The following is a 21,042-nucleotide window of genomic DNA, read 5'->3' as shown; positions in this document are numbered from 1 at the left end:
CTCCTTACTGTAAGGATGACACATTAAGTTGCAGACAGGCACAATTACAGTACATTTACACATAAGCTTTTGGCAACAACATTCATCAGAAAAACAAACATACACCATTCATTCATAAAAGCAAGCTCACACCACACACATGACTGCCAACTCCTGCAGCTCAAGCCAGAATGCAACTATCACATGGGATAGAAGCAGTAGTCTGGGGGGAGGGGGGGGGGGGGGGGGGGCGGCAGGAAAGGGGATGGGATAGCAGCATAGGGGTAGGGGGAGAGAGGAGCCCTGTCTGGCAGAGCATACAAGGAGTAGAATGCCAATAGGTGGAGCATCAGGAGGTTGTTGGGCAGGGTGGTTGGTTGGTTGGTTGGTTGGGGTTTAAGGGACCAAACAGCAAGGTCATCAGTCCCTTGTTTCAAATGTGGTCCATTCCGCTAATATGACATCTCAGGAAAGTCAGAACAATAAAAGGGAAAAGGCTAAAAACGTAAAAGGGCAGTCATGTTGTCCATGGTAAAAACAAAATGAGGAAAGACAGCAAGAGAATGAACCCAACGCTATGCTGAAGCAGCATAGACAAGACCACCTGTGACTTAAAAGGTGCAACCGCTAGAATGTAGAAGTACGTATGGGAAAAGGAGACTAACCAATCCTTAAAAAAAAAAAGGGGTAAAAACAGAGTAAAAGGGGAAGAAAAGAGGATCTCAGTCAGGGAGGTGAGTCAGGAATCTCCAAACACAGCTTACAGTGAGAGACACCCAAACACTCACCGCCCTGCCCCAACACCAGAGAGAGATTAGAAACTCTAAAACTGAGAATAAAAACCACTTTCCTGGAGGAAACCGACAACCAGAGAGACCATCCGGGAATCGTCAGCCAACATCAAAGGTAAAGCGTGGGGGAATCTGTACTTAGCACGCAGAGCCAAAAGAAGGGGGCAGTCAACCAAAATGTGAGCTACTGACTGGAAGGCTCCACAACCACAAAGTGGGGGTGGCTCATCACGCAAAAGAAAACCATGGGTCAGCCTGGTATGGCCAATGCGGAGACGACACAGCGTGGTCGAGTACTTTCGGGAGAGGCGAAAGGAAGAACGCCACAGGCCTGGTGTCACCTTAATTGCACGAAGTTTATTAGACAGGGGAGTAGCCTCCCAAAAATTGGCCCATGACTGTGCAAAGTGGGATTTGATGTGAAGCTGTAAATCCGCTGCAGGAGGGGTTACAGAAAAAGGGGGGTAAGTGACTGCTCCCCCAGCCAAACGATCAGCGAGCTCATTACCCGGGATACCCACATGGCCAGGGACCCAAAGGAAGTCAATGGAACAAGCAGCACGGTGAATATCAGCAAGATGGTCACGGATGGCAGAGACCAAGGGATGGCGCGAAAAACACCGGTCAATAGCAAGAAGGTCATTCATCGAGTCCGTACATAACAAAACGCGATTGTGTTGGGACTGTTTAATAAAGGTAAGGGCCTGGGAAATTGCCATCAATTTCGCAGTAAACACCCCACATGTAGGTGGTGGCAGCAGATGATTTTCCGTTCCAACAGAGGACGTGAAGGCATACCCCACATGATCAGCAGATTTAGAGCCATCAGTGTAAAAAACAACAGCATCCCGAAACTCGCATAAAATTTGGTGGAAAAAGGAACGGAACACCAACGGGGGGATGGAATCTTTCGGACCTCGGTGGAGATCCATCTGAATTCGAGGAACTAACCAGGGGGGAAGGGGGGGGGGGGGTTGGAGGGGAGGTAGCGAGGAAGACAGGACAAAGAAGGAAGCTGAAAATCACGGCAAAGAGACACGAGGCGGAGCCCAACCGGTAAACCCGCCCGAGGGCGGGAGTCGGGTGGGCGACGTCCATGGTCTGGGAACAGGATAGAATAGGAAGGATGAGTGGGAGAGGAACGGATAACGAGTGCATAAGACACCAGAAGCTGGGACCGCCAAACAGAAAGGGGGAGGGGATCCCAGCTTCAACCAGGAGACTATCAACAGGGCTAGTAGGGAAGGGCACCGGTGGCCAAACGGATAACACGATGGTGGACTGGATCCAGCACATGCAGTGTGGAAGGAGCAGCTGAACCATAAGCTTGACAACCATAGTCCAAGTGAGAGAACTAGAGCACGATAAAGACGGAGAAGAAGGGAATGGTCCGCACCCCAAGAGGAGTGGGCAAGGAAGCGAAGGACATTGAGTTTACGGAAACATCCTACCTTCAGAAGTCTGATATGGGGCAGCCAAGTGAGCTTGTTGTCGAAAAGAAGACCCAGGAATACTGTGGGACCACAGGCAATCGTTGTGCATCGAGATAGAGCTCTGGATCAGGGTGGATCGTAGTACGGCAACAGAAGTGGACCACTCGCGATTTTGAAGGAGAGAATTGAAACCCGTGTGAAAGGGTCCATGCAGAGGCACGCCGTATAGCTCCCTGGAGCTGCCGTTCTGCAGATGCCATTGAAGAGGAACTAACCCAAATGCAGAAATCTTTCACATACAGGGCAGGGGCGACCAAAGGACCGACAGAGGCCACGAGTCCATCAATAGCAATGAGGAAAAGAAGGACACTCAAGACAGAACACTGTGGGATGCCCGTCTCCTGGGGCTGTGGAGAACTAAAAACAGTACCAACTCCAACTCTGAATGACCGATGGAACAGGAAATGGCAGATAAAAATCGGGAGTGGGCCCCGAAGGCCCCACTGATGAAGGGTAAGTAAGATATGATGGCCTCAGGCCATATCATAGGCCTTGCGAAGGTCAAAAAACACTGCAACCAAATGGCGGCACTGGGAAAAAGGCTGCCGAACTGCGTATTCCAAGCGAAGTAAATGATCGATTGGAGACCGCCCCTCTCAAAAGCCACACTGGTAAGGGGACAATAGATCCCGAGATTCGAGGACCCAATTGAGCCAACGGGCTACCATCCGTTCAAGTAACTTACAAACAACACTGGTCGAACTAATTGGCCGATAGCTGTTAACAGATAGGGTGTTCTTACCAGGCTTAAGGACAGGAACCACGATGCTATCCCTCCACTGAGAAGGGAAGTCACCCTGGAGCCAGATACGGTTAAACACCCGAAGATGATGTTGCCGTTGTGGAGCACTGAGATGTTGAAGCAGTTGGCTATGAATGGAATCTGGGCCAGGGGCCGTATCATGAGAAGAAGATAGAGCAGAAAGAAATTCCCATTCAGTAACAGGTTCATTGTAAGATTCTGACTCACAAGGGGTAAAACATACGGTGGAAGCTTCAGCCCACTGTTTCTGGTGAAGGAAAGCAGCTGGATAGGAGGCTCATGCTGATGCCACTGCAAAATGGGTCGCAAGATGTTCTGCAAGAACTAATGGGTCCGTAAAAAGGCCATCTGGGAGGTGAAGGCCTGGGAGGGTGGACTGCCGATGGCAACCTTGGAGAGAGCGAAGTGTAGCCCATACCCGTGACAGAGGGACAGTAGAACCAAGGGAAGAAATAAATCATTCCCAACATATCCGCTTGCTCTGTTTGATTAAATAACGGGCTGTAGCGCGGAGGCGTTTAAAGGTAGTAAGGCTGGCTACGGATAGGTGCCTCTTGAAGTGTTGCAAAGCTCGATGGCGATCACAGATGGCAATGGCAATGGCCATACTCCACCACTGGACTTGCCGGTGACGAAATGGTCCAGACGAGTGCGGGACAGCAAGGCTAGCAGCGCGAACAATCGCGTCAAACACGTCACGTAGGATGTCATCAATACAACCCGACAAAGAGGGACAAAACACAACCTGTGCAGTGTATAGAGGCCAATCGGCGCGTTGGAAAGACCAACGAGGTAACCTGTCCATCGGGGAGCGGGAAGGGAGCGAGATAGTCAACGGAAAATGGTCACTATCACAAAGGACGTCGTGTGGCGACCAGTCTAATGAAGGGAGGAGAGAGGGAGAAGATAGAGAAAGATCAATGGCAGAAAAGGTAGCACGACCGGCACTGAAATGAGTAGGGGAGCCATCATTAAGAAGGCACAAGTCGTGCTTTGCAATAAACTGGTCTACAAGAAGACCTCGTCTAGATGGAAAGGCACTGCCCCACAGGGCATGATGAGCATTAAAATCCTCAAGGAGGAGGAAGGGAGGAGGAAGTTGCTGAAGAAGGGCAGTTAAGGCAGCAGGCGTAAGAGTCCTGTCAGGAGGGAGATAAAGATTGCAAGCTGTGACCTCAGTGTCTAGGTGGACCCTAACTGCAACAGCTTGGAATGTAGTTTGAAGAGGAATTCACATACTAGCAATATCTGTACGGACCAACGTACAAACGCCACCAGAAACCCGCAGGGGCCTGACCCGATTTCGACAGAAAACACTGAACCCACGGAGGGCCGGTGAGTGAGCATAAGTAAAATGAGATTCCTGGAGAACCACACAAGCTGCAGAGTAAGACGAAAGAAGGGCTTTCAATTCTGGAAGGTGACGATAGTATCCATTACAATTCCATTGGAGAACCACAGAATGATGATGTAAATGGGGGCTGAACACGCTAAAGCCAGTCATACCGCCGGGTCCCCACCCGTCACCGACAATGAGGGGGCGACATCCATGAACGACAGGTCAGAATCCGGTTGTGAAGTCGGGGATGGGACCTCCGGTGACACCAGAGGCTCTTTGTCCGGGGACTTATGTTTCTTCTTCTTTTCAGGCTGAGATCGAGGAGGGCTGTGTGGCATAAAGGAGCCAGCTGCAGCACGATCAGGAACAGAAAGAGACCGGGCGACCTGGGGGCCGACAGACCGCGGCTCTCGCGGTCGTCGCGTTGCAGCAGACCTTTGGCCTGGAAGGTGCCGGGAAGGGGCATCCCAGGAGAGGCGCCCTTAACCGGCAGACGCCGAAGGAGTGGGACGCTTCTCCGGCTGGGGAGGGGGAGCAGCGCCCAGAGAAGGTGTGGGAGCCGCAGGGGAGGGGGGGAGGAGAGGTGTCTGGGATGGGGGAAGGAAGGGGTGAAGATGTAACCAAAGCGTAACTAGATGTCATGGACACAGGGTAAAGACGTGTATACTTCTTACGGGCCTCTGTGTAGGTTAAATGATCGAGGGACTTATACTCCTGTATCTTCTTTTCCTTCTTATATACTGGGCAATCTGGTGAACGTGGAGAATGACTGCCATGACAATTTACACACACAGGAGGGGAAACACAGGGACTCACCTCATGGAGTGGATGTCCACAGTCACCACAGCGAGGGGCCTGTGAACAGCAGGAAGACATGTGTCCAAAACGCAAGCACTTAAAACACCTCATAGGAGGCGGGATGTACGGCTTCACATCACATCGATAAACCATAATCTTAACTTTTTCAGGGAGGGTATCCCCTTCGAAGACCAGGATAAAGGCACCGGTATCAATTTGATTGCCTTTAGGAACCTTCTGAACACGCCGAACAAAGTGAACACCCCGCCGTCCGAGATTGGCCCGAAGTTCCTCATCAGTTTGAAGGATGAGGTCCCTGTGAAAAATCACACCTTGTACCATATTTAGAGACTGGTGGGAGGTAATGGATACAGGAATTGTGCCAAGATGGGTACAGGCACGAAGGGCTGCAGATTGGGCAGCTGAAGCAGTTTTGATCAGCAACAAACCCGACCGCATCCTGCTCAGGGAGTCCACTTCGCCAAACTTGTCTTCAATGTGTTCCACAAAGAATAAAGGTTTGGTATTGGTGAAAGTATCTCCATCAGTCCTGGTGCAAACTAGACAACAGGGGAAAGGTTTCACCCCTAGGCGACGGGCCTGACTCTCTTCCCAGGGGGTAGCCATGGAAGGAAGGCCGAAGGTGCAAGAGAAGCAGCACTTGAAGAATCAGTTCCACGGAGAGAGACGGCCGCAGAAGAATGGCCAGAGTTCTGGACCCGTATGCGTTTCATTTGCATAGCGTCTGCCCTGATACCACCCGCTCCGATCAGGGTCTCTCCTCACGGGCGCCATCCAGCCACAAGCAAGGGCCGTCTGGCGCGGCGGCCATTGCCGGGAGTTCCGATGCTCCAGGATGACGAGCAACCACTCCAAGGCACGCATGAGGAGGTCACAGCTCAGGTATCAGAAGTGTGATCCCTGTGTGTTCAGGGGGCTCAACCAAAAGGGTACATAGGAACCCCACCATACGGGCTGGCTACCGTGCTGGCTATGCACCCTAGCATCAGACAACGACGTGAAAGAAAAGGTGGAATGTACTAGGAGGGCGCACGTCGGAGACACTAGGTAAGGTGCTCTTCCCCAAATGGCTCACACTACGGAGGAGAAATTTTGTAATGGAGGTCAAACCCCAGAGGGGGACCAGGGAATGCCAAAAGGAGGAGATGATTATGCAACAAAGGCAAATTGTAAAACCAACAGAACCAGGAGGGTAGCGGGGGGCCAACATAAGCAAGGACACCAAGAGAGGGAGAGGAGAGGGTGAGGGGAAAGGAGCAAGGAGGGGAAGGGGAAGGAAATGCAGCCCTGGAGGGAAGGAAATGCAGCCCTGGAGGGAAGGAAATGCAGCCCTGGAGGGAAAGAAGGCTGCAATAGCTCGGGGCCCCGTGCTCGCGACGCACGTATCCACAAAAGAGTTGTGGATCCCCTGGGGGGGAGGGGGGGGGGGGGCAGGGTGGTGGAGAAAACGAAGTGAAAAAGGAGAGGAACGGGCAAAGATGGGCGGGTGTGTTAGAAGAGGGTGGCAAACTAAGAGGGGAGGAGGTGATAGGACAGTGGGGGTGAAGACTGTTGGGTGCAGCATGTATGGACAGTATGTTACTCTAAGTTGAAGTTGGCATAATTATGGGAGCAGAGAATGTGTTGTAAGGCTAACTCCCATCTGCACAGTTCAGAAAAGCTGGTAGTGGAGGGGAGGAACCAGATTGTTCAACTGCATGTTGTGTCACAGAGTCGTCTACTTGTTTTTGGCCACATACAGTGTTGGTCATTCTTCCTGGTGGACAGATGGTTGGTAGTCACACCAATATAAAAAGCTGTGCAATGACGGCAGCAGAGATGGTGAATGACATGGCTGCTTTAACAGGTGGCCCAGCCACTGAGGGGTAGAATAAACCTGAAAGAAGACTGGAATAGAAGTGCTGGGTGGGTGGATTGGACAGTTCTTGTACCTGCATCTTCCACAGGGATATGATTCTTGTGGCAAGGGGTTGGGGTTGGGATTGGGAGTGGCATAGGGATGGACTACGATGATGTGGAGGTTGGATGGGTGATGGAACACCACTTTAGGAGGGGTATGTCCCTCATTTCAGGGTACGATGATCAGCAATCAAAGGGAAGGATGTGGTTCAGTTGTTCCTGTCCCGGGTGGTATGGGTGACTAAGGGGGCACCACTCCTCTGCACTGGTTCTTTGAAGGCTAGGGGGTGTGAGGGGAAATGGCATGGGAGACCTGTTTGCATACTAGGTCTGGGGGGAAGTGCCGGTCTGAAGGCCTTGGCGAGACCCTCAAGCATACTTTGCAAGGGAGTTCTTGTAACTGCAGATATGCTGTCCCCAGGTGGCCAAGCTGTATAGGAGGGATATTTTGGTGTGAAATGGATGACAGCTGTCAAAATGGAGGTACTGTTGTGCTTGGTGGGTTTAATGTGGACATACGTGCAGATGGAGCTATTAGGGAGGAAGAGGTGGTGGTTAGGAGGCTAGGAAGGTCTCCTCTAGATGACCCATAAACAGGTTGGCACAGGAGGATGCCATGCAGGTGCCCATAGCCTTCCCTTCGAAGGAGAGGTAGTATTGGGTTAGGATAAAATTAGTAAGGTGTATGAGGAATGAGGTAGTGGGTTTGGAGTCTGAAGGACATTGGGGAAGGTAGTGTTCAGCTCCGGTAAGAAAATAAGAGTGAGGTATGTTAGTGTATAGTGAGATTGTGTCAACAGTGACGAGTTGGGATCTAGGAGGTAAAAGAGTGGCAATGGTGGATGGTCAGTGAAGGAAGTGGGCATCTTTGACGTCGGAGGCTAAATTACAGGCATTTGGTTGGGGGTGCTGGTCAATGAGGGCCAAATACTTTCACTGGGGGCACAATAACCAGCCACAATTGGGTTTGTAGATTTTGTGAAGAGAGAGAGAGAGAGAGAGAGAGAGAGAGAGAGTGTGTGTGTGTGTGTGTGTGTGTGTGTGTGTGTGTGTGTGTGTGTGTGTGGGGTGTGTGTGTGTGTGTGTGTGTGTGTGTGTGTGTGTGTGTGTGTGTGTGTAGTGGTATCATTGGGTTGAAGAGGGAAATGGATTCAGGGGAGAGGTTCTGGGAAGGGCCTTGTGTTAGACTTCTGAGATGGGATCCCTCTGGCAGATTTTATAGGCGGGGCTGTCAGATAACTGACATATGTCTTCTGCCAGATAGTCACTGTTATTTGTAGCACTGGTGGAACCTTTGCAGATAGAATGACTAGGTCAGGATTTGTTTTGAGGTTGCGTATGGCTATTCTTTCTTTTGAGGAAGGAACCAGGGGAAGGATGGTGATGCTATGTTGGAGATAAGGAATTCCTGGCAAGTGACCAGCAGGTGGTTAGGTGGGAAGGGGGTGGGACCACAGTTGGATAGTGGTGTGAACTGGAAGAGGCAAGGTTCAATGTCAGAATTGGGTTGGCTTTGGTTGGAGGGATTGGCAGCGAAGAAGTTTTTCCACTGCAGGGATCAGGATAAGGAGAGTATGTCTCTGACAAATCCAGCACCGTTAAATTTGAGTGTAGGACTAAAGGTGATTCTTTTGGATATGACAAATTTGTGTGGAGCTGAGGATTTTGGTGGAAAGGTTAACAGCAGCATTACAGGAATGTTTTGACTCTGGATTTGATGGATTGATGCTAGGGAGTTTTGGGAGATGTGGCAGGTTGAAAGGTCAGCTAGTCAGGGTTTAGATGCTATTAAGGGGTGGACAAGGAGGAACACTGTGGGCAGGATAGCAGTTGGACAGTGGTGCCTCGAGATGGCAGAAGCATGTCACCAGGTTGGCTAACGTAAAGAGATGGTGTCTGGAATGCTCCTCCAGGTGCTGGAGAGCAAGGGAGTCAATCTCAGAGATGTGATGTATGAAGCAGGGATTGCATATAGCAGTATCTTGTGGAAGGAGCAGAGGTGGTTCTGGGATGCTTGTGCCATGGACATGTGGTTTTGCAGTACCAGGTTTGTGAGGGCAGAGACTGGCAGAATCTGATAAACTGAAGATCACTGCAAAAGGAGGTGTTGGATACAGAGGTAGGAATTTTTATGGTTAGCCCACTTGGGGGGGGGGGGGGGGGGCGCGGGGATTCCAGCATTTGAGAAATACTATGTGGGACTGTGTTTTAGCCAAGGAAAGGGATATTTTTCTGAACTGGGGCACTAAGATGACACAGGGGTCCATTGTGGCAATAACTATGTAAAGGAAATGTTAATGAAGTGGAAACGGGCAAAATAGGTGTTGATTACCACTAAATATTTCAGTCAACTATGCATTTGTTTATCAAGCTACTGGAAAGGCAAAAGAAGATGTGCATACAAATTTCAGGCACACTTCATAACAGAACTGCTGAAAACTTGTGGAAAGAGACTGTGATGTATGATTTTGAAAGAAAGTTTGCTTCACAGAATACTGCATTGAAAATTCATTTTATGTGATCACTTAAGTTTTAATTCCTGATAATTTCATTAATTTTTGACGAATTATTCCTGTGATAGAGCAATTTAAAAAAACTGTGAGCACATGAGATATACTACTGTTGTACAAGTTTATTACATTTAAGAACTCTGTGAACTACATGAAGTGTTCGGCATAAATACAGAACAAGAAGTGACTAAATGTTTTGATATATAGACATACAATTGAAATTATTTACAAAAAAAATTATAAATTAATTTATTTTCTCATATAAAATTCCCAGAACACACAAACCTACCTGAAAAACTCACTCAGAAATGTGTGATACACAAGTGGTGTTAACAGGGTGAAGTAGATGCATGTCGTGACATCAACCACACAGAGACCATCAACAATACCATAATTCAGAAGCCCACTTCCAATTGATTGTGTCAAATTCAGTACAACGAGGAAGAAAATGTAGAGGTAGAAGGAACGTTTAGCTGTTGGAGGAAAGAAAGACAGTTTTAAACTCAGTGGAAAAAAAGTGCAAAAAAAGACATCATTTATCTTTGTCAAACTCTAGAACTAACTACTTTTAGAATTTATAATCCTACCACATTTGAGAATAATTAGTGCTAATCAAGAAATAGCACCACATACACAGTGCTAAATATTCCCATGTTTAGCTGTCAGATAATTATTATGTTTCTCATAGTTTTCCATCTTAACAACTTGCAAAAGATTTAGGACTATGCTAAGTGCAAAACAAAGAATATAGTCTATAACATCAAATTAGCAGCAGCATAATCACAATATTCACTGCCTTGTAGTACTTACTTACAAGTACGTACCAAGGCAAAATCTGGCCTCAGAGTTTTGAAGTTTTATAAAGAATTATCAAGATCCAAGAAGACAGCTCTCTCTGAACTGCACAATGACTTTACAACTGAATACTATGAAAATAACTTCTCCCAGTGTATCAAATGTTCAAATAATTTATGTGACGGCACATGCCTGTTGAGAATGTAAATTATTTGGACAAGCGGATATTCTACAAAAGATATATTCTGGCAACAATAAATAAGACTGAACAACATAGCTATTAACACAAGTGAAACCACCATTCCAAAATGATATCATTTATTCTTCACAAATACAAAAGTTACATACTTATCACAACACTGTAACTGTATGATACATTTGAAGTTCACAAAAGCAGCATTTTAAGACATTATATCACGTTACCTGCTGAAAATAAATCTAGACAAATCTTGAAGTGTGTGCAAGTTGTAGCAACATTCATCACTTCAACCAGAGTGACTGAGGATGATTACTTATAAAAATTTAATGCAGGTCGATCTTCAGATGAGATTGGAGAAAGTTTGTTGGTTGATTTCAGGGAGGTACCAAACAGTGGGTCACTGGTCCCAACAGATTAGCGAAGGAAGTTGGCCATGCCCTTTCAAAGGAACCATCCTGGCATTTTCCTGAAACGATTTAGGGAAATCATGGTGTGGGTTCCTGTAGTCATGTCCTAGTTCATGAACCATGGGCAATGTATGAATGGCCAAATAAGTGGTCCCGAGAGTCGGGATACCAGTTACTTTGGAATAAGGCTGGGCTCCTCGGACATATTCTAAGTCGTCGTCACCTTTGTGCTCATACGGCAAAGACTACCAAATCCACCGGTTAGTCCCTCAACCGTTAGTGGTAAAACTCAATGGGACTCGGGGCAAGTAAGTCTAGCAACCTGCTTCCCTGGTACTTTAAATATGATGCTGGCAATGATCAGAGCAAAATGCCTTGGACCTTTGGAGGTGACGAGTCCCACCTCTAACTGACAAACCAGGGACTCCTAAGATACGACTCGGCAAACAAATGGTAATGAGATGGGGAGCTATTAATATCAATGGGGGCTACTCTGGGAAGAAGGTAGAGCTGGCAGAGGCTGCAAGTAAGATGGGGCTGGACGTTTTAGCTGTTAGTGACATTTGGGTAAGGGGTGAGAAAGAAGAGGAAGTGGGAGAATACAAGGTCTACCTGTCAGGAGTCAAGGCAAGAATAGCACAATGGGGTGTAGGGATTTACATCAGGAAAGAAATGGAACCAAGCGTAGTCGCAATAAGGTATTTAAACGAACGACTGATGTGGATAGATTTGACAGTGTCTAGCAAGAAAATTACGATTGTGTCAGTATATTCGCATTGTGAAGGGACAGATCAAGATAAGATGGATAGTTTTTATGAGGCACTCAGTGATGTAGTTGTTAGAGTAAAGGACAAGGACAGCGTTCTGCTCATGGGTGATTTTAACGCCAGGATTGGAAATCGAACAGAAGGGTATCAAAAGGTTATGGGTAAATTTGGAGAGGATACGGAGGCCAACAGGAACTGGAAACAACTCTTGGATTTCTGTGCCAGTATGGGCTTAGTAATCACAAACTCCTTTTTTAAACATAAGAACATTCACCGGTATACTTGGGAAGGCAGGGGAACCAGATCTGTCATTGACTATATAATAACAGATCAGGAACTCAGGAAACTCAGGAAGGCTGTGAGGGACACACGTGTATTCAGGGGATTCTTTGATGACACTGATCATTATTTAATCTGCAGTGAAATTGGGATTGTGAGGCCAAAAGTGCAGGAGGTAAGGTCCATATGTAGGAGGATAAGAGTGGAGAAACTTCAGGATAAGGAAATCAGGCACAAGTACATAACAGCGATCTCAGAAAGGTACCAGTTAGTTGAATGTAGTCAATTACAGTCATTAGAAAAGGAATGGACAAGGTACAGGGACACAGTACTAGAAGTGGCTAAAGAATATCTTGGAACAGTAGTGTGTAAAAGTAGGATGAAGCAAACAGCTTGGTGGAATGACACAGTCAAGGCAGCCTGTAAAAGGAAAAAGAAGGCGTATCAAAAATGGCTACATACTAGAACTCAGGTAGACAGAGAAAGTTATGTTGAAGAAAGAAACAAAGCCAAACAGATAACTGCAGCACCCAAGAAGAAATCTTGGGAAGACTTTGGAAACAGGTTGGAGATTATGTATGGGTCAAGCTGTTGGAAAACCATTCTGGAGTGTAATTAGCAGTTTTCGAAAGGGAGGTAGGAAGGAAATGACAAGTATTTTGGACAGGTCAGGAAAACTGCTGGTGAATCCTGTGGATGCCTTGGGCAGATGGAGGGAATATTTTGAAGAGTTGCTCAATGTAGGTGAAAATACGATCAGTAATGTTTCAGATTTCAAGGTAGAATGGAATAGGAATGATGATGGAAATAGCATCACATTTGAGGAAGTGGAGAAAATGGTCAATAGATTGCAGCGCAATAAAGCAGCTGGGGTGGATGAAATTAAGTCGGAACTCATCAAATACAGTGGAATGTCAGGTCTTAAATGGCTACACAGGATAATTGAAATGGCCTGGGAGTCGGGACAGGTTCCATCAGACTGGACAAAAGCAGTAATCACACCAATCTTTAAACATGGAAACAGAAAAGATTGTAACAACTACAGAGGTATCTCTTTAATCAGCGTTGTGGGTAAAATCTTCTCAGGTATTGTTGAAAGGAAAGTGCGAGTATTAGTTGAGGACCAAATGGATGAAAATCAGTGTGGGTTTAGGCCTCTTAGAGGTTGTCAGGACCAGATCTTTAGCTTGCGGCAAATAATGGAGAAGTGTTACGAGTGGAACAGGGAATTGTATCTATGCTTATGACCGGGTTCCTAGGAGGAAGTTATTGTCTGTTCTACGAGATTATGGAATAGGAGGCAAACTTTTGCAAGCAATTAAAGGTCTTTGCATGGATAGTCAGGCAGCAGTTAGAGTTGACGGTAAATTGAGTTCATCGTTCAGAGTAGTTTCAGGGGTAAGACAAGGCTGCAACCTGTCTCCACTATTGTTCATATTCTTTATGGATCATATGTTGAAAACAATAGACTGGTGGGGTGAGATTAAGATATGTGAATACAAAATAAGCAGTCTTGCATATGCGAATGACTTAGTTGTGATGGCAGATTCGATTGAAAGTTTGCAAAGTAATATTTCAGAGCTAGATCAGAAATGTAAGGACTATGGTATGAAGATTAGCATCTCCAAAACGAAAGTAATGTCAGTGGGAAAGAAATATAAACGGATTGAGTGCCAAATAGGAGGAACAAAGTTAGAACAGGTGGACGGTTTCAAGTACTTAGGATGCATATTCTCACAGGATGGCAACATAGTGAAAGAACTGGAAGCGAGGTGTAGCAAAGCTAATGCAGTGAGTGCTCAGCTACGATCTACTCTCTTCTGCAAGAAGGAAGTCAGTACCAAGACTAAGTTATCTGTGCACCATTCAATCTTTCGACCAACTTTGTTGTATGGGAGCGAAAGCTGGGTGGATTCAGGTTACCTTATCAACAAGGTTGAGGTTACGGATATGAAAGCAGCTAGGATGATTGCAGGTACTAGTAGATGGGAACAATGGCAGGAGGGTGTCCACAATGAGGAAATCAAAGAAAAACTGGGAATGAACTCTATGGATGTAGCAGTCAGGGCGAACAGGCTTAGATGGTGGGTTCGTGTTACACGCATGGGAGAAGCAAGGTTACCCAAGAGACTCATGGGTTCAGCAGTAGAGGGTAGGAGGAGTCGGGGCAGACCAAGGAGAAGGTACCTGCATTCGGTTAAAAATGATTTTGAAGTAATAGGTTTAACATCAGAAGAGGCACCAATGTTAGCACTGAATAGGGGATCATGGAGGAATTTTATAAGGGGGCTATGCTCCAGACTGAATGCTGAAAGGCATAATCAGTCTTAAATGATCATGATGGAAAACCCAAATCTGGATGGCCATCCTCCCGAATGCGAGTCCAGTGTGCTAACCACTGTGCCATCTCACTTGGTAAGAGATTGGGGAAGAATTATATTCTAGAAACACTATAGTTTTATCATGTTGAATCACCCTGCAGATATGCTGTTTTCTGGATTCTTAAAGATAACATGAGCTGTAAAACGTGCTCCAAGAACACCCCCCACCCCTCTCCAAGAATCTCCCCTCTTTTGTTATCCTTCAGCATATTCACGAGGATAATACATAAATTTCATTGATTTGTATAGTATTTTTACACACATGGGCTACACAGACAATTAATAACATTCAAAATCCAAACACATCTGAGAGTATAATTTGGAATCTCTCTTTTCATCTGACAGCTCTTAAGAGTGTATTATTCCATGTAATGATTAGAAGGCTAATTAGATTACCATTATCACAAGGAAATGGAACTCAACATGCTGAAATATATATGAATGCTTATAATCTGTTTTGTTACTGAGGTTAATAGAAAGAAAGTGCACAAGAATTTTTACATAAAGTAGGAGAGAAATAACATGGTGAAATAAGAGGTATAACAACACGCCAGATATGCTATGCTTTCACACGTCGGAGGAGAGTCCATATTGCAGTTTTTCCATGGTATTACTAATTTTTCTGGACTGAAAATGTCCCAAGATATAATGTAGGATACAGACTGGACTGAAGACACCTCTATTATTAGTTCGTGGCATGCAAAATACACAGTAAATACTAATTACTTTTACGTGGGAGAAACCAGTGGAAAACTGTACCTCATTCAGACAGAACAGTTATCTTAAGGATAACAATTTGTTGCATTCATTTTACACGTGTTACTAGAATAATATACTGTAGGGAAGATGGTGTTAAAACAATACATACGGCTTACAAAGGATATCATGTATGCACAACTTATTGAAGAGTTAGACATTCCCACTCTCCATGTTGAGAACATCATTTCTATCTTAGATGAACAAAATGAACTGAATAATATATTCCTGTAGATTTTGTGGGACTCTTCATAGTGAGTGATTAACAAGTTCAGAATATTGGAGGAAAGTGTAGATTCAAGCCTATTTCAAATTATTTTAAAATAAAGATTTTACTGTGTTCCTCTTTTTATAATGGTCTTTGCTGAGGTTTGTTGTACATGTTTAGTTTACAATTTTCCTCCTCCTTATACATTTTCTCAATTTTTGTGCAGTGTTCCTTTGGGTGCCCACCCTGTCCCTGACACCTTGCCCTTCATTTTAGGGCTTCCATAGTTCATACTTTCTATTTTATGTTTGTGGGTTACATTCCTTCTTTCTATTCATAGACTAATCCCAAATGTGCTTCACATGCAACAGATTTTACATGTGCAGTTATTTCCTACTTTTCGACAGTTTGGTGTGCTTTTGTACTAGATTTCTATCTGACCACACAGTGCTATGAAGACACTGACTGTCATCGTTTCGCCAAAATTAAATATTCAATTAAGTGTAAGGTTTGAGTACTGTAAGTAGGTTTGTACTTTTATTTTTATTCTTGGTTTTGTCCTGTGTTCATTCTATAGGATATTTCAACTACAATTCTTGAACCTAATGGCATTTACACAGACATGCTAGAAGACTGTCGTGATCAAATCAGTTACCCAATAAAACATTGCTTCAGAAACAGCTTTTGGTGGTACTTCAACAACCTAGAAAAGACAGATTGCTACTTATCGTAAAGAAAACATGTTGAGTTGCAGACAGGCATAATTAAAAAGACACTTACATAAAGCTTTTGGCCACAGCCTTCATCAGTAAAAGAGAACACACACAAACTATTAATACATACAACAAGCACAAACATCTCACACACACATATCACCAACTCCAGCATCTCTGGCCAGAATTGCTTGTGTTTTTGAATGGTGTGTGTTTCTTTTACTGATGAAGAATTTGGCCGAAAACTTTAGTTAAGTGCCTTAATTGTGCCCGTCTGCAACTTAACATATTTCTTTACAGTAAGTAGCAATCTTTCTTTTCCTACATTGTTGATTTTCTCACTTTGAGTTTCCATAGTTTGATTTTGGTGTTATTTGCAAGATTTAATGATTTAAATACGTACAGGCAAATTTTAGCCAACACGTCAAGTCCTGCTTCTTGCAGAATACTCAAATCTCGGTTAGAAGGTGAGGCTGAATTACTTCAAAGAAATGGTCCTGAAAACATATGGACAGGAAATTCGGCAAAATACTTCCCTGTAGGCTTGCTACGGTTCTGAGGCTAGTAACTTACGAATTCAGGACCAAATCTAAATGTATTTACGACAGTTTTCTCATTGAAACAATGCTGTATGTCCTGTTTCAATACAAATGTCATTTAGGCAAAGTTTGAAGAATTTTTTGCCTTCAAGTGTCAAGTTAACTGTCTGTGGATGACTCAGATAAATTTCATACAAAACATCTATAAAACTATGAAATTTCAACAGTGCAAGTTATTTTAAAAATCTACGAGGTTGGCCATTCAATATAGCATGCGGGTGCCACTCTAGTCTTATTAGCAATGGTGTTTGATACACTTCTGAATGTACTAGTCACACATATTTTGCCATAAAACTCTGAAAGCTTGAGCTTGTTTTACAGCCTGTTTGTCAAATGGCAACTAGGTCATTCAATGACTTACAATTATTTCCGTAAATATATTTGCAAATACAGCACGCAACAAATAGAACAGAACAATGAATGGACCACATCTAAACATGTTTTAAAAATCTGTGCTTGTGCAGGGAGACAAGTTTACAAATACCATGTAGCACTGAACATACTAAGCTGAAACATATTTGTTTGCTGAATCCAGTCAGACATGATGAGAGTGAATATACATTACAAAATGTGATGAAACACATAAAAATCAAATTTTATTAAAAATTACAGGAACCAGGAATAGGTAGGTAGGTAGGTAGGTTGGCATGTGTGTGTGTTTTGTCATCAGAAACTATGAGTAGAAAATGCGTTGATTTGAAAAATGCTTAAATGCTTTCCACAACATAGATGGAAACAGGTTTCACTGATACATGATGGAGCCATTTTTCTAAGCCAGCATCACAGTTGGATGAAACCTGGTGGCACCAGTTCAGTCCACAATCCAAGTGACACTGGAATGGTGTACATCAGCTTTTGCACATTCCGCAAAGGTTGACATCTAAAAGTTCAGGATAAAGTTAATGTTTGTCACCATTTCTGATGACAAGGAATGATCCACCGCTAATTAGTACCCGAATGTCAAACTATCAGTGACAAATTTTATAAGGCAGGTTAGAAATGGTTGCCCCTATGCATATGGTTTATTTGCTCAAAGTTCTATAGGACTGGAAAATGTATGACAACATCCACCCACACTATGCAATCTTGTGCATAACTACTTGACTAGATGACTTAGTTCTTCTCCAGTGCACACTGTACTCCACAGCACTGGTACCTGTAGATGTTTTTGTTTCTCTGCCTCACAGAAATCACAGCAAATGCTCATTTTTCAGATGTTCTAGATGCCCAAAGATGTCTAAGCCCAAGTCTCAATGTTTCCACGTACTTCAAAGAAATCTTTCACTTGCAGTTTTCCGTGACTCTTGCAGATGTAGCCAAAAGCGTATTGTACTTGATGGAGATTATTTTGAAGCTTAGTAAATGTAGGTAGTTTAAATCTTTTGTTTGCTTTGTTTTACAACAGCACCCACAGGAACTTTGTAAGACCACCTTTTCAACAAAACCTTTCGTAATTCATGCAGAATATTGTGGTAATAAACTTACCAAATAACTGAAGAAAGGAGCATTAGATTTTTAAACCTAATATAATGGTATCATTAGACAGAGCATACCTCTGTTGTACAAGTATGGGAAAGAAATTTGCCATGGTATTACTGAAGAAACCATTCAGGCATGCACCCAAAATGACTAAGATTTATTGTTTTTCTAAGGCAGACAGCCAGATGCAAATCAAGTAAATGAAATCTTTACTTTTCAAATTAACTTTAAGGATAAAACTTTCAGGAACAGAAGTTAATGATGTCTCCAATTATTGTGCATAATACGGCATACACTCTTCAATCAGCTTTTGTAGCTCTCTGAAAATGAAACATGCAGTCTCTTCAGCTGTAGCACACTATTGTTACATCACTGATACTTTGAGACCAATGCCCGAGCACAGTATTAAAGCAGCAAATGCCCCACGCCCAAGCTCCACTCTTTTTTTAACCATTCACACTGTTTTCAATGTACTCACAGCTTCCACTCGCGTTTAGCGTGCTCTGAATCAGCCTCTGCACGGTATGGATGTTTCTGAAACTTTCTGGCATTCATTAAAGACAATGCTTGCTCAAAAACGCTTGATCGACATGTGGTGCCACAGTTCTCATATATTTCTCACTGTGCTAGTACTGAATTTTCTGATAAACCTTGAAAGAAAAAAAATGTGAATACAGTCATTTTGCCTCAATCAGGCTGGCATACAGAAATACGAATTTGGTATTACCTCTCAGTCCCTTTACATAATTCTGCTTGCAAAATTAGCTATGCAAGTTACATTCCATTCTGTTTTCAGACAAAATTTTACGTCCAACAATGAATAATACACTTCTTAACAACCAAGTTAATACTTCAGATGTACTGCCATCTGTAGTGGCACCATGTAAGAATAAGTCAGTCTACTTTTGCAAAATCTTCAGATGCTGAATTAGAATGGACCACATTAGATGGCACGCACGCTGCAAAGGGTGCGGGGACAATGTGTTAATGATCCAACATTACGACCATTCTTCAAGGTGAACTTCTGTAGTCATTGGTCCTAGTTGTCATATTCAAGCATTGCAATTCCTCATGTCACTGTGTCTTAAAACGTCCTCTCCCTCAGATCCCTCTTACCTCAACATCCATTATTCCAAGTTCTGTAATGGCCAGTGGCCTGGAAATAGTAATATTTCTTTTGAAAGTATCAATGTACATGTATTCAATAACAGACCAAGGGATGAGTTACCTACTTTCCCCAGGTATATTAATCTTGCATCCCAAAAATGCTCTGAATGCAGAATTGAGAACTTTCCACTTTATGTTTGCCTCACATCAATTTATCATCAACTTGGTGAATCTGAAGTGGTGTTTCACATACCTGCTCAATTGCTTGTGCTCTCTTACCCCTACTACATTTTGATGCACACATAGAAATACATTCACTTTAGATTGCATTTGCTCTAAGGCACTCATAGTTACTAAATTCAGACACGAAGAGAGTCTATGAGAGATGTGTTCCTCAGGTGCTCCAGTTTCATCGATTTATTGAATGACATACCTGTGTAAGTTCATTCAGTGTCAATTTTCTGAATTATATACTGTTGTCTGAACAAGTGAGTGCACTGCTCTTCAGTGCACACTACAAGTGTAGTGAAAGCGAGTCACATTGTGGGCACACATCTAGCAGGCCGCACTGTTCTGTCACAATTATTGAGTAGCATAATTTTCTTATGTATGGGACTGTATGTATGGAAGTGGCACATGGTTGTTAAAAAAATAACAATAGAGGTTTTTGTGGAGTCAATAAAATAAGCGTAGTCTTTGTTCTGTATTGGTCAACTTGTGTGTTAACTTTTGACAGTCGCAGACCTTTCTTGAACCTGGCAATACATGATCCTACCAATAAAGTTTGTGAGATTGCTCTCTATGCAGGCAGCATGTCGGGAAAAGGGCAAAAATAATACACAGGGAGAGGATAACGGGAGGAGTTAACTAATATTGATAAATGGTGGTCATTTAATGTTGAAATTTGACTGACATTTTTAATGAAGGCAAAAGTTCATGTACAATCTTCAAATGACAGTTAATTTCCCATGTAAATAACTGGTGCCTAGATGTGAGTCAGTCAGTAATAGTTTTACCTGCTGACATAGTATTTGCCGAACTTTTGCAAAAGCAAATCGCAGCAAAACTGATGCATTATGGAGAGATCTTTTATGCAGTGCATCAACTTAACAGTATATTTTCACAGCACAAAGAAATTACAAGAAAAAACCACCAAATAGAGCCCTTTAGCTTTGCAAACACGCAAATCAACACAACACCTGCAAATTTTGCTTCTATCAACCAATCATACCTCAGACTACACTACAGAACAGGCCATCACGACAGACATCAAAGTAGCATAATAAATTAATATTGAGATATTAATACTGAGATGAACATTCCCAGTGTTCTGTTGTACCTCCAGCAAATCAAGTAAGTGCAATGTTGCTTTATGAATTGCGTGGTTTTTCTGTTTATACTTGTGTACTAGGAAAATAAGCAGTTTAACTAGTATACCACAATAATGATGTCTCCAAAACACATCTGTTTTTACAGCTTTATTGTGTGAAAGTGTCTGGAAACATGACATTTTCAGATAAAACTGTTGCCTACTCTAAGTTAAACTGGTTCATTATTATGAGAAGGAATTCATAATAATGAAAGTAGCAAATTTTTGGAAAACATGAAAACAAATACTTCAGGCAGAAGGAGGGAAACAATGAAATGCGCTACAACGCATTTTCAGACTAGGCTGCCAACTCGTGTGGCCACAGATCCATGCAAGTCTGTGTTCACAGCTCTAGGTTCTTGGTTCAACCCTACAATAATGATGATGATG

General features: G+C 43.7%; 1 protein-coding gene across 2 annotated transcripts in view; it reads right to left on the bottom strand.

Annotated features, from left to right (window-relative positions):
• Positions 1-21,042, bottom strand: part of LOC124615767 (transmembrane protein adipocyte-associated 1 homolog) — a 121,048-nt gene that overhangs the window by 36,291 nt on the left and 63,715 nt on the right. For both annotated transcript variants that reach the window (XM_047143865.1, XM_047143864.1), the window contains exon 7: positions 9,883-10,066. In XM_047143865.1, coding sequence (XP_046999821.1) covers positions 9,883-10,066 — 184 coding nt within the window. The remainder of the gene's footprint in view (positions 1-9,882; positions 10,067-21,042) is intronic.

The sequence above is a fragment of the Schistocerca americana genome, chromosome 5, assembly GCF_021461395.2.
Source record: "Schistocerca americana isolate TAMUIC-IGC-003095 chromosome 5, iqSchAmer2.1, whole genome shotgun sequence".
Classification (NCBI taxonomy): domain Eukaryota; kingdom Metazoa; phylum Arthropoda; class Insecta; order Orthoptera; family Acrididae; genus Schistocerca; species Schistocerca americana.
The sequence above is the reverse complement of the archived record's forward strand: the minus strand, read 5'-3'. Positions and strand labels throughout refer to the sequence as shown.